At 44.3% G+C, this 14,715-nt stretch overlaps 1 protein-coding gene across 3 annotated transcripts in view; it reads right to left on the reverse strand.

Annotated features, from left to right (window-relative positions):
* Positions 1–671: 671 nt before the first annotated feature.
* The window catches only part of Cdkl1 (cyclin dependent kinase like 1), a 51,744-nt gene continuing 37,700 nt past the window's right edge, over positions 672–14,715 (reverse strand). For 2 of the 3 annotated variants that reach the window (XM_028858658.2, XM_037210587.1), the window contains 6 exons: positions 13,538–13,628; positions 12,769–12,969; positions 10,701–10,783; positions 7,250–7,306; positions 4,076–4,267; positions 672–1,797 (listed from right to left, as the gene is read on the reverse strand). In XM_028858658.2, coding sequence (XP_028714491.1) covers positions 1,690–1,797; positions 4,076–4,267; positions 7,250–7,306; positions 10,701–10,783; positions 12,769–12,969; positions 13,538–13,628 — 732 coding nt within the window. In that variant the 3' untranslated portion in view covers positions 672–1,689. The remainder of the gene's footprint in view (positions 1,798–4,075; positions 4,268–7,249; positions 7,307–10,700; positions 10,784–12,768; positions 12,970–13,537; positions 13,629–14,715) is intronic. The other variant, XM_028858664.2, reaches the window with a different exon arrangement.

Consider the following 14,715-nt stretch of genomic DNA (forward strand, 5'->3'; position numbering starts at 1 on the left):
GAGAAATGAGGCAGTTACCATCATTTGCTTCCTTCAAATACATGTTTATTGATTTAAGAAGAGGGTTGGGGGAAGCAATTTTAACTATTCACAGAAGTTGATACCCTTCCTTGTCATTTAACATGGCTATTTAAGAGGAATTGAGCCGGGCGGTAGTGGCGCACGCCTTTAATCCCAGCACTCGGGAGGCAGAGCCAGGCGGATCTCTGTGAGTTCGAGGCCAGCCTGGTCTCCAAAGCGAGTTCCAGGAAAGGCGCAAAGCTACACAGAGAAACCCTGTCTCAAAAAATCAAAAAAAAAAAAAAAAAAAAGAGGAATTGAATAACATTGGGGCTGTTATTTAACCCACCGTCAGGTCTATGGAAGAAGCTTCATATACTTAGGAAGCCTTAATTTGCCTTGGAGTAGCCAAGGTTATTGAACAGAATTTAGTAAACTGCGTAGCAGGAAGTGAGCGGGGCTAAGTGATGTCATGAAATTAACCCAGGAAGAAAAATGAGAGTGCAACAGAAATGTTGTAAAGGTGCAGGAAAATAGAGCTTTGAGATGCATGTCTGAGAATTCCTGTGAACCAGGAGCACCAACTGGAAATGACAGTGAGAAGCTGAGACGGGCTTACATGCCGTGTCCAGGGGGCAGCGAAGAAAAGCTTGGCTATCTGCAACAATAAACCAAGTCGAAGGTCATTTTAATTTTAAGTCTCACTGTTTAAAAATCCCCTGTGTTCATTTTACCACTTTCTCGTTTGTTGTACTGTATTCATTAGCATGGTATGTACACATACATATGTGTACATGTGTGTGAGTGTGTGTATTCACAGACATATACATGGACATGATATATATAATGTAATAAGAGATACTTTAAGGAGAGAATATCAATTAGCAATCTGCGTGTTTCCTGATTCACATTAAAGTCCAGAAGCAATTATGTCTAAATCCACATCATGTGAGTTCTGCTTATAGAACGGTCTTCAGGTGTGAGGGTGAGCTGAAAAACAGAGTGATAATTATTTTCTGGCTGACAGGTTCTTTCTGTGAGGCCTGTGAGTCATGTTCTATCCCTTTCTGATGCATCCTTTCTTAGGGTAAAGATAAAAGTATATGCAAGAGATGTATAAGTATCTCATTGGTTATACAAGCATAAAACCTACAAAGTTTTAAGACTAGATATTTCTACCAAATTAGATATCCTAAAACATGTCTTCAAACAGAAAAATCAAGAAAGAGCAAATAGGAAATAGAATCACAGACATTCTGACTTCAGGGACTAAAATCATACTTAAATATGATTTGAAAACAACAGTAGAGATAGGACTCAAGGCAAGACAGATCTAAAGAAACACATGTGGACATTTCATAATCCACTTTCCACTCGTGGCATATGGCAAACTGAAGCAGAAGTCCTTTCGACATCATCTGTTGCGGCTACGGGCGGTAGACACCGTTCATGTTCAGTCTTTAAGCTCCACTGCTTAGATAAGCAAACGGTAAAACCCCAAGCTTTTGCTCTCTTCTCTGGACAGCTCCACCAAGCATGGGAGTCTGGATCTGGAATTTCTCTTCATATCTTGCCAAGTGGCCTCCAGCTTCCTGTCTGTGTTTTCTCTTGATATGTGGTCACTACAGGAATCAAATGTCTACATTTTTTTTCTTCAAATTATTGGTTCTTCATCACTCTGTCCGCTCCTTAAATATTTGGAAAATGGTAGTTAAATTTCTTGGTACTACACTGGTACTTCTTATTGTCCAAGGCTGGGAGGATGCTGCTGCTAGTTAGCTGAGGTAGGTACTGGAACTGAAAACAAAACACAAAGTCAGGTTCAAAACTAGGCCATGCAGGGGGTTTCATTACTATTTAGAATACATCACAAAAGAAAGAGCTTTGGAGGTACAGAAATAAATCTTTCTCTTATGAAATCCAGAACCGGAGAGGGGGAAAAGTGTTTCAATTTGGATTTTCCTTTTCTTTCAAAGATTTGATTTATATTTTCAAAGCAGCCCAAGCCAGGTATGTTGGCACAAAATGTAATTCCAGCACTCAGGGAGCTGAAGCAGTAAGGTCACAATGGACCAGCCTGGGTTACATAAGGAGACCTGCCTCAAAACAAAGCAAAAACACAAAAGCAACCAAGATCTTGGGTTAAGTTCCCACCACCATCCACAAACACACAGAACCCACCTTAAAAAGGAAAAACACAGGACTGGAGGTGTATCTCAGTAATAACTTGTTGCTTACATGTGAGGGGCCCCAGCACCAAACATACACACACACACACACACACAGAGAGAGAGAGAGAGAGAGAGAGAGAGAGAGAGAGAGAGAGAGAGAGAGAGAGAGAGAGAATTTAAAGACTATGGAAGAGCAGGTGATATCTGCATTATTGGAGAACAAAAGAGATTCACAGCGTTTGAGAATATCATGTAAGCCAAGGCCCTGTCCAGTAGAGAAAACAGATGTGCAGACCACTTGGGTGCATTCCCACTTACTCCTCTCATTAAAAAGATAACACATCCATCCTCCTTCAAGCTTCAACAACAACAACAAATATCAATGTCAAATGAAAATAAGAACAGGCCTATATATTTTTTAACTGTACCATGTAGCCTTATGTATCTGGAACAAAGATACACTTAGTTCTTTTAAATAAAACAGCCCTTCAGGACTTCAATACACCAAACAGTGAGGTTCTTTATTCATTACAATAGAAATATTTCAGGAGGTCTCTTTGCTCTTGAACACAAAGTATCAGTGAAATGCAGATAACTCAAGGAGGAAAGAGAGAGAGGACTTCTGGCCTGATTTACTCACTGGGCCATATATAATAGAGAATAATATCATCTCTTAGTTTTGTAACCATGGTCTACCTCAGAGCCTTGACATTGAGAAAGCTATTATTCCTAATAATAGCTCTATCTCTTCCCTTCCCAAACCACCCACTCACCCCCCACACCCCCCTCCACACACACACACACACACACACACACACACACACACACACACACACACCAACCAGGTATATATTTGAGGAAGTGGGGCCTACAGAGAATAGATTAAATGTGGTGGTTTGAACAAGAATGGCCCTTATTATTTTGAATGCTTGGTTCCTAGTTTCTAGAACTGTTTGGGGAAGGATTAGGAGGTGTGGCCTTTGGAAGAAATGTATCACTGGGGTGGGCTTTGAGGTTTCAGAAACCTATGTCAGTCCCCTCTCCCCAACTCTCTCTCTCTCTCTGCTTCCTGTGGATAGTATGTAAGCTCTCAGCTATGGCTCCAGCGTCATGCCTGCCTGCCTGCCTGCCTGCCGCCATGCTTCCAGCCATGCCGGTTATGGACCACCCTCTGAAACTCCAAGCAAGCCCCTACCTGAATGCCGCCTTTTTCAAATTGTCTTGGTCATGATGTTTCACCAGAGCAACAGGAGATAACTAAGACACTAAGGCAAGCTTGTGAATCTACACGGATCCAAAAGTGATCAAGAACAGCCAACCCACCTCAGCTATGGTTCAACTGGATTCTAGATTGTCACAGATTTTTGCCATTTAATTTGAGGCAATGTAACCACTTTACGCTAGTCGGGATTTCTCACAGCTCATGTGTGCAGCTGGATCCTGTCCTGTGATTAAATGTGCTATCCTGCAGGTATCAGGTAGGCCCTTGTTGCTGTGTTTCTCTTCACCAGCTCTGACAAAGGACCAGAAAGGAAAACAATTCCATCTTTGGAGAAACCTGCAATGTTGACACTGGAGGTAGTATGTCAAAGGTCTGATTTCGTTCTCCAAAGTATAAGAGACATGTTCGGCTGAACACACAAGGATGTACCTGCCTGCAGCCCGCGTTCCTGCACAGCAGACAGCTCGGCTCCTATGGAGCATCAGGAACAGCCTGGCAAAGACAGCTTTAGGATTCAGGAAAGGGCCTTAAGAAGCAAGTCTCTGAGGCCCTGGTTGATATTTCAGATGACCTGTCTCCTACTTCTGGACTGAGGCTGCTGGGGCTCAAGCCACACCTGTCACTCAACCTAGATCCCAACTCAGTACCAGGCAACGGGCGTGAGATCATTTGAAACTGTAACCTTGGATGTTTCTGTAAAGCAGTGCGCCAGTTTTACCCCGGTCAGGTGCTTCCGACTCTGTCTCAGGGTCTTCCTCACTGACTTGTCATGTTGCCTTGTCAGCTCCCCAACTTCTCGAAGGCTGTCAAAATATGGATGCTGCAACAGCTGTTCACATGTCAGCCTCTCAGCAGGGTCCATGTGGAGGCAGCCCTGGAAGAGTAGAAAGTCCCTTTATACTCCTTTGAAGTTGCAATAACTTATATTTTCTTTTCATTTTTTTTGAAAGACTGAGCACATTGATTTATTTTTAACTTTTACCATTTTTAAATTCTTTCCTAGATGTTTAAACTTTATGTGCATGTACAGATGCACCACCACATGTGTGCCTGGTGCTCATAGAAGTCAGAAGGTGGCATTGGATCCCCTGGAACTGGAGTTACAGATGTTTGTGACTCATTTGGTGCTGGGAACCAAACCCAGGTCTTCTATAAGGATAGGCACTCTTAACCGCTGAGCCTCTCCAGCACTGATTTTCACCATTTTTTTTTTTTTTTCAAAGCTGAGGACCGAACCCAGGGCCTTGTACTTGCTAGGCAAGCGCTCTACCACTGAGCTAAGTCCCCAACCCCAATTTTCACCATTTTTAATTGATACATAAAGTTATACAGATGGATGGGGCACTGTGTGATAATTACATACACTCATACAAATGTGTAATCAAGATACTTAGCATTTCCATTTCCTTAAACAGTTATCATTTCTGTTAAGAGCCTTAACTCTTCTTTGGTTCTTCATAAAGTATGCAGCAAATTATGTTACAGTTGCCCTGCTGTGCCGCGGCACATTAGAACACACCCCTGACTGTGATGGCATCCTTTGTCCAGAATCTGCATCCTCTTCATCCCTACCCTTCTTCGCCTCTGGTAAGCACCATTTCATTCTCTAATTGTATGAAATCAACCTTCTTTAGCCTGAGCACAAGTGAGAAATGAGTTTTCTGTGAAACACTAAACACTCGTCAGCTGGAAATAGAAGGGATAGATGTTGGGAGGGGGGTTCCTCCTCATGTTCTTGGGGCATTTGGTGCCCTGCCATGGGGGGAGTACATGATTTTGGAGTTGAGCTCAGTGGCCAATGGGAGTAATTTGTTGAGCTGTTCTGTACTTTTATTCTTTTCTTTTTTTTTTTTTTTTTTGATTTTTCGAGACAGGGTTTCTCTGTGTAGTTTTGCGCCTTTCCTGGGACTCACTTGGTAGCCCAGGCTGGCCTCGAACTCACAGAGATCCGCCTGGCTCTGCCTCCCGAGTGCTGGGATTAAAGGCGTGCGCCACCACCGCCCGGCTTGTACTTTTATTCTTGAATCGGGTTCATACATGGCAGAAATGAAGTTCACAGTGCCATCAGTCTCTGCTAGTCTAGTTCTTCCATTCCCCTTTCTAGAGTCTGCCAGCCTTTCTGATAGTTAGGTCTAGAAATAGTCTCTGCATTACAAGCATGCATGTACACAAGGAAAGACAAGCCCTCTGTATTACATCATTCTTAGTTACTTCTGTGCCCTTAAGCAGACCATGGAGCTCATACTCAGAAAGCAGTCACAGCTGCATACCCCAAAGAAATGTCTCAATTTTGTATTTGTCCTTTGACAATTTCATGCATGTATATAGCATCAATAAACTTTGACTCCTTTTTGAAATATTGGGAAAATGGCTATACATTGCAAATTGTTGCTGTACGTACCATATTTTCCATAAGCTGTATTTCTAAAAATATATATGTAAACCAACTTTAAAATGTGTACAGGGGTTGACTATTTAAAGATTTATTTTATTATTTATTTATTTATTTATTTATTTACTTATTTACTTATTTATTTATTTATTTGGTTTTTAAAGACAGGGTTTCTCTGTGTAGTTTTGGTGCCTGTCCTGGCCTCGAACTCACAGAGATCCTTCTGGCTCTGCCTCCCAAGTGCTGAGATTAAAGGCGTGCTCCACCACTGCCTGGCTATTTAAAGATTTATTTATTTGTATTTTATATGTATGAATGCCTGCCTGCATGTGTGTCTGTGTGCCACATGTGTGTAGTGCCCATGGAAGCCAGAAAAGGGCATCTGAACCCCTGGAGCTGGAACATTTTTAATGACTTATTTATCCTTATTTTATGTACATTGGTGTTTTCCCTGCATGTATGTCTGTGTGAAGGTGTCAGAGCCCCTGGAACTGTAATTACAGACAGTTGTGAGCTGCCATGTGGATAATGGGAATTGAACCCAGGTCCTCTGGAAGAGCAGTCTGTGCTCTTAAACACTGAGCTATCTCTCCAGTCCAAAATGGATGTTTTTCAAAGGAGGATTTTTTTTTTTTTTTTTTTTTTTTTTTTTGGTTTTTTTCAAGACAGGGTTTCTCTGCGTAGCTTTGCGCCTTTCCTGGAGCTCACTTGGTAGCCCAGGCTGGCCTCGAACTCACAGCGATCCGCCTGGCTCTGCCTCCCGAGTGCTGGGATTAAAGGTGTGCGCCACCACCGCCCGGCTCAAAGGAGGATTTTAAAGAAACATTTCATCAGAACCCCTGGAACAGTTGTGAGCTCCCATGTGGGTGCTGAGAGTTAAGCCCTGGTATTCTGGAATAGTAGACAGCGCTTTTAACCTCTTAGCCATCCTTCCATCCCATGAGTTGGTTATTTAAATGATCCTGCCAGTTATGAATGTTTTCTTTTTGAAGGAAAGTATAATTTTGTAAAACACCACCCTTAAGATTTCCATTTTGTATAAATTTAGAATTCCAACAGAATCTTACTTTTATTTAAAGTGAAAAGCATATATTTTCACTATAATAGAATGAGACCCATTTTTTAAATTGACATTTTTCTTTCTTAAAAAAACATTTTTAATGAATATTTATCTTTATTTTATGTTCATTGGTGTTTTGCCTGTATGTATGCCTGTGTGAGGATGTTAGATCCCCTGGAACTGGAGTTACCGACAATTTCGTGAGCTTCCATGTGGGTGTTGGGAATTGAACTTGGGTCCTCTGGAAGAGCAGCCAGTGCTCTTAACCACTCAGCCATCTCTCCATCCCAAAATTGATGTTTTTCAAAGGAAAGATTTTAAAGAAACATTTCATCAATTGACAATTAATTCTGACAAACGGCATGCCGGCATGCTTCCCGGTCTCTTGAAAGCCAGGATTTTACCTTTAAGAAGTCCAGGGCAGGGTAGGAGATGTTTGGAAATTTCAACTCGAGGGTTTCCTGTCAAAAAGAAAAGGGACGTTTAACTGACAGCATACATTTTAACTGAAGTGACCTCACGCTAAATTTCTTCTGAGTAGCTTCCTGGCATCCTCCTCCAGTCCCCCACCCTTTCCCGCGCTGCCTCCCACAGGTGATAACCTCCTTGTGACTGTCCACCGGCCTCTTCTGCCTTCACCTCCGAGACGCTTTTCCAGCTCTGTTTCCCCATCACTCACTTCCTTCCTGAGTAAGGTAGCAGTGTGAGTAAACACCGACCGACCGACCGAAGAGCGTGAAAACAAAGAGCTGCACAACGCACGGGCCAAGCTAATAGTTCTTTTCGTTTGTCTGTTTGCTTTGCTTTGCTTTGTATAAAATGCCTTTCCTGACAATGACTTGTGGCATTAATTATTGCATTTACTGGCATTTGGATAAAGGGAACTTCAAAATACATTTTTATCCCTACCCAGGTGAACTCATGCTCGTTGGATTTCTGGAATAAACACTGTTGTCACCTCCCATAAGTGCCTGCTGTGTCTCTGATCAGCCCACGCTTTAAAGAGTCTCCCCAGCCAGCTCTCATCTCCCTCTGCCTTATTAAGGCTGGTGCACGCCGGTGACTTGGCTGAGAGTAGAACTGTAAACGGCTGGGTGGTGGTCGGGGGGGGCTTGCTGCTATGAGGAGATAAGTTAAGGAGCTGTCTCACTGCACAGACTGATTGAAGATGGAAGCTGAACAGAATCAATGTCCACAGTGCATGGTGTGTGTGAATATGGTAGTGTGAGCTGAGGGCTGGAGCCACTGGCCAGGCTCATCTAATGCGTGGGGCTGAGGCTGTATGTAGTTCAGAGCTTCAGAGCAGTGTTGTTTTAGACAGGGAGCCAGGCTCAACACAGTTCTCAATGGCACACATGCTAATGACCAAAAAAGGAAGTGCCTCCATTTAAGAGGGGGAAAAAATCCTACCTTACCCTTGTATTAGCCCTTGAGAGGGTCGCCTTTGCCCGCACCACTGAAATAGCTCTTTCTGTGTATTTATCTAACCTAAGCAATGTTGCTACGTCAGCTCTCCGAGCTCAGGAACAATGCCTAGGATGACCTGCATTGACTGTAATACACCAGGCCCCTGCAGCCTGCGGAACTGGTTCCCCAGGCCCAGCAGTCAGCAGGCCTTACTAGGCAGGGTTACTGACCCGGCAGAGGGAGAGGACACAGATGTTCAACCGGCACAGCCGTGTGCTGCTGTTTCCTGTGTTTCTGTCAACAGGAAATCCCTTGCAGGACCAACCTCTGGGAACCGGGAGAGGAGCGTCCCATTTATAGAGCCGCGGCTGTTTCGGAGGCTCCGCCAGCGGACAATCAGCCAGGAAATTGCTAAGGGATATTTGGTGCAGACCTGGGGATGTCCAGGTCACAAGGGAGCCAGTGGGTCGCTTCCCATAAGCCAGGTGCTGTGCACGCCTCTCCATCCCAGCATGACCCACTTTCCCCAGTGCTGGTAATGCTGGTGATGCTCTGGGGAGATGGACAGGGCTGGTGGGGCAGAGACAGAAAGCAACCTCAAGGGACCAAAGGGACCTCCATCTGGAAACCGAAGTGTTGGTTTCCAGCTGAAAGCGCCTTTCTCAGACAGTGGAAACTCGACCCACAAACCTTCTTTATGCCCTGAAACTGTATTATTACTTTTTTCTTTGCAGTGCTGGGAACCCACCAGGGTCTGCTGGGTAAGCACTCTATCATGGAGCAACAGCCACCCCCAAGTCATGATATACCTTTTTATTGTAATACAGACCCCCTTGAAGACATTTCAAAAATGTAAAAAAAATGGTGTAGGGGGAGGTGAAAATGGTACCCCAAAATCTCACTACAAAGAGATACCCACTGTAAACTGGATGTGGTAGTGCACACATCTAATCCCAATACTTGAGAGGTGAAGGCAAGAGATTTAGGAGTTTAAGGCCACTCTGGGCTGTCTTAAAAATAAACAGGAAAAGAAAAGAAAGAAAGATATCCTTTCTTAACTATTTATTTAAGAAATGTAAAGGGGTTTGCATACATAGTCTCCTGTGGCATTTGCCAGTAATCTCAACCCTCAGGATCGGATCATAAGGCTGGGAAATCAAAAGTTCAAAACCATGGTTAGAGAGGTGGCTGAGCTGTTAAGTGTGCTGGCTGCTTTTCCAGAAGACTGAGGTTTAATTCTCAGCACCCACATGGTGGCTTAAGACCATCTGTAACTCCACTTCCAGGGGATCCAGCTGTCTCTTATATGGGCACCAGGCAGGCAAGTGGTGCACAGACGTGTATGCAGACAAAAACATCCATATTCATAAATAAAGAATTGGATTTTTTTACAAGTTCAAAGCTAGCCTGGGCTATAAACTAAGACCTTATCTCAAAGGAAAAGATGAAGTAAAAATGTGCATGATTTCCCAGAGGTTGCCATATTTTTTATATTTATATGTGCATTTAATATAAATGTTTTAATAAGTATTTATTTGAACTATTTTAAATTATACTGTTCAATAACCACTTTCTTCACCCACTAACCTGCTGTAGACTTTTCCAGATGAATAAACTCAGAACTAATTATCTTTACTAGCCCCAAGACAGCTATGGCACAGATGTTCTGTAACTTAACCTCCTACCAAATTCTAAAGGTAATGATGTGAACGCTTCACCTCCATACCCTTGTCTAATGGTACCATTGGGATGAGTTATTAAAAGTGGGTTGGGGATATAAGCATTTAGATTTTCTTAGTCCTTTTTTTTTTTTTTTTTTTTTTTTTTTTTTTTGGTTTTTCGAGACAGGGTTTCTCTGTGTAGCTTTGCGCCTTTCCTGGGACTCACTTGGTAGTCCAGGCTGGCCTTGAACTCACAGAGATCCCCCTGGCTCTGCCTCCCGAGTGCTGGGATTAAAGGCATGCTGGGATTAAAAGCGTGCCCAGCTTTTCTTAGTCCTTTTTAAAACCGTGCCCCCCCCCCCGCCCCACATTAACCCTACAGCAGCAGAATAGGACCCTTATGGTTTTGCTCCATGTTCTGGGAAGTAAGTACACTGTAGGGAATTTGGACAATGCAGGGGCAAAGTGGCTGCTTTCACTTGGTGAGTCAATGTTTAGGTTTGCTTGAAGTGGATTGGCTCTGGGCGATCTGTGTTCATCCATGTCAATGATAAAGGGCTGGAGCGGCCAGGGCAGGCGGTTTTGCTTTCCTGGCTGGCTAACACTGTTCCCAGGGCCTTCTGAGTTTGAACTGAGGCCAGGACCTTGCTCACCAGCCTGCTCCAATTTTCTGTGTCACTCTTAGACAAAACTTTCAATGCGGGCTGAGCCACGGGGAGTAAGCGAATAACTGCTAAAAACCTAGCTAGCCTGACCTTAAGAACCACCCCCAAAATGAGTTACTCACCATGTCTTCAGGGTCTGGAATTTTCACCCCACTGAAGTACTGATTCATGCTAAATACTTGCTGGTGCCTGGGAATGAGATCCCCTTTGGACAAGAAGAGACGGAAGTAAGTGGGATTGCTTGGGAAACATGGGGCTGTGTTTTTCCTCCATGGCCCTGTGGACCTGTGCCTCCAGCTGCTAAGGCTGCGGCTTTCTTTTCCCAACAGGAGAATCATCCAGGCAGCATCATCTGTGCTGAGCTCTACAGCGACAGTGTGTCAGGAACAGAAATCGAAGGCTGCCAAGGTTCTTCCCTTCGTGAGCTTACGGCACATTTGAAGACTCTCAACCAGATGAGCTAACGGAAGAAGGGCTTTTGCCTGTAAGGAATCCATTTCCAAATTGGAACCATCTTTTCCTGTTTTGCCAGTTGGCGATCTATTGGAAACTTTGCCATCTACTGTTTAGAAGCACTGACAGTATGTATGGCACACGGAAACAGAGTTTCTAGATTCACGATAAATGAAGTTCATCCTGTAACCATGGCAGCCAAATGAGCCAGTGGTGCCTTCATGCAAAGTCCTAGGCACATTACCGTGAAAGACGTCTGTTCAGAAAATAGAATGAGGTGCTTCCCTTGGGCACAAATGGCCACTTTCTAGGGCAGAGGGGAAGCCAAGGCCTCCAGCCAGGAGCCTGCGGGGCTGTCCCCGAACTGGCCCCAGCTCCTAGCTAACGAGAGCATCAGATTGTACAGGGCTACTCGTTTTACAACTTTACCTCTCGCTCAGATCAGAACCTCCCTCTGTTCTGGACAAGCAAGCAAAAATATAGCCTCTAGGATGATGACTCATATGTCTGAAAATGCTGTAATGAAGCCCCTTAGCTTACATTCTAGCTTTAAAAATTAATTACACGTACATGCATAGAGGAGACAGATATCCTTGTGCCCTCCCTGCCTGCCCCTCCCGCCGAGGCAGGAGTGACAGGCGAGTGTCCTAAGGCCACTGGGGGACGACAGCCAAGGAAGGCTGAGTGGCCCTGCCTGAGCTTCAAGGAGGCTGCAAATGCCAAGGCGTTGGTGGAGATATCAGCAGTAGGAACCATCTCACGCGCAGGCAGCTTTCAGTGTTTTGGAAAGACAAAACTGCATGGTGATCGTTGATACTTCAAAAATCGATGGAGCCGAGAAATCCTGCTTTGCATCGGGCTCCTTAGCCGACGAGAATCTAACCCCTGGATTTTGAAAAGAACCATCATTGCTTATGGAGCTCTTAACTGTCCCTCTCTTTTCCTCTCTCCCTCCCTTTCTTCTTCTGTCCTTACCATTCCCCTTAATGCTAGAGGAAAAGCAAGACAAAAATAAAAATAAAAATGGCTCGAGAAAAACCAGCCTTTCTTCTTCTTCTAGCCGCTTAGAAGGCTGAGGAGCTTCCTTTACTACAGAATCTGAATATTCCAAAACTCGTCAGGCAGGCCGCAGTCAAGGACATCTAAATGAATCACCACATCCTAATACAGGTTTGGCATCCCTAATTAAAAAATCTGAAACTGAGCACCAACACGATACTACAAGTAGAAAATTCCACAGGTGATGAGTCACAGTCAAAACGCGGGCACACTAAAATGATTATATAAAATGACTTCCAGGATATGAGAATAACGTGTAAATGAAACATAAATGAATTTTGTGTTTAGACTTGGGTCCCATCCCTAAGAGACCTCATCCAAATCTCCGAAGTCATAAACACTTCTAGCCCCAAGCACTCTGGATGAGAGCTATTCAGCCTGTAAATGAAGTCAGCCACGAAAGCGTTCTAAGTCTTGCGGTGTTTCCGTCACCATGGTAATGCTTTTAGAAGTTAACTGGATTCAATCTAAACTCAAGACATAAGTCTTTATCTTCTGGACAACTAGCAAATTCTCAATAACCATTCATTATCGTGATTTAAATAAACAATAGACACTTTTAATAGCGCCATGTCAGTGAGGCTCCAAAGTTCCCTGGTGTCTGGGGAGCTGGGAATGTGGTGCTGCCATGGGAAAGCTAGCCAGTTCTCTAAAAGCCAGGACAGAAATGCTACTTACCCAGGGTTTTCCTTATCAGATAGAGCTGATCCACATCCGATTTTCCTGGCCACAGAGGCACTCCGGACAGCAGCTCAGCAAAGACACAGCCGATTGCCCAGACATCTACTGGGGGGCCATACTGTGTGTCCCCCACCAGCAGCTCAGGTGAGCGGTACCACCTGGTGGCCACATAGTCTGTGTAGTAGTCACCTGGTCCAGCTGGCCAGTGAAGAGACATGGAACACAGAATAGTGGAAGCCCGGAATCAGAACTGAGAGGGAAAGACCTAAGAAGTGAAGCCTATAGCTTTTCAGAATCGCTGTTCTCAATGCAAGCTGCTAGTTAAAATCACTCAGCCATAGGAATTTTTAAATTACTAATGCCTCATCCCAATCCAACTAATCAGAATACTTGGAGAGGGCCCAGGGTTGCCTGTACAGTTTGTAAAGTTTCTTGGGGGTTAATCTGCAGCCAAGATTAAAAACCATGCATCTAAAGTATTACTTCTGGAAAGTGTTATTTCAGAAGGGCAGGGAGGCAAGGGTGAAAATCAAGAGATTAGCATGCCTAATTATTACTGAGGTAGTTTACATATAACCCGTGCATCTACACTATTGCGAGTTTATACATTTTTCAAGTTATATTGCATCACAAAACTCTGCAAGAACTGTAATTTACAGCAAGATTGTTTCCTATGCAGAACCCAAGAACCAGCTTTCTGCAGTATCTAGACCGGCTGTCGTAGCAAGAATGTTTCTTTGACCCCGAAGAAAGCGGCAGTACTCACTGAGAAGCCGGGCAAAGCCAAAGTCACAGAGCTTAATGACTGAGTGTTTCGTGATGAGAATGTTCTCTGGCTTTACGTCTCTGTGTATGCACTGGTAAGAAAAAGGCAAAAGAAACGAGTTCTGGAGGAGCAGCTGTGATATCTGCCGTGAGGAAAGGGCAGGGTCATTTAGCAGACAATGGATACATCACTGTAGTCCTTCATTAGCCAATTGGATAATAAAACCACAGACTAAAATTAGTTCCATACCTGTAGACAGAATCATTTCAGATTCCTGAAGGGCCCCAAAGACCAAGAACTGTGACAGGGTGAATGAAAGCAGAGGGACGAGACTCGGCTAGTCACATTTGAATGCCAGATAAGTGACTTTTCTTTCTCAGTGCTGGGGACCAGTCCAGGACCTGATCCATGCACTCCACTACTGACCTACACCTACTCCAGCCCAAGCAAGCAATGTAAGTAAATCTCATACAGTATGTGTCAGAAAAGGGAACTTCGTATTTAACCAGGAGTCATCCTTAACCGGACGGCAGCAGGTAAGGGGGAAAGGATTGAAAGGCCCTGGGGCCCATGGCCTGCTCAGGGGCTACAGATTGATGCACAAGCAGAGATCACTGAACCGAGGCCTGCTGGGTAAACAGGACAAGCCCTGGGCCTGCTGAGATAAGCTGGGCAAGAGAGGGCGGGAAGCTCCTGCCTGCCAAGAGATCTCCCTTCCAGCTCTGACATTTGTCCTGGAGAGATAAACAAGAGCAGGCTGCAGCCTCGCCCTCTGGGGCGAGTCGCTAGATGTCAGCTCTGTCCCACAGCACGTCCAGTGCTCAGCAGGCAGCTTCTGAGGGGCGGCCTACCGCCATCACCTGGTATCTAGCCACATTCTTTAACGGGGTGAAGCTACACAGAGGAACGCTTGAGAAACTTCGCAGGACTTTCTTATTAAATGACAATTTCTTTGACAAAAAAAAATTTTTTTAAAGTAAATAAACCTCTTCGGTCAACAGCTTTTAACCAAGAATTACATTTAAAAATTAAGTTGGGACAAAATATTCCTCCGAGTTCCTCGTGATCTTCCCCCTTTCCAAGGGTTTTCCTCTCTGCTGGGAAATGTTGGATCTTTCTGCCACCCAAGAGACTGTTGGCCTGAAGCCTGAAACCCTCGGGGTCATCCTTGACTTTCT

Source organism: Peromyscus leucopus, chromosome 14, assembly GCF_004664715.2.
Source record: "Peromyscus leucopus breed LL Stock chromosome 14, UCI_PerLeu_2.1, whole genome shotgun sequence".
Taxonomy (NCBI): Eukaryota; Metazoa; Chordata; class Mammalia; order Rodentia; family Cricetidae; genus Peromyscus; species Peromyscus leucopus.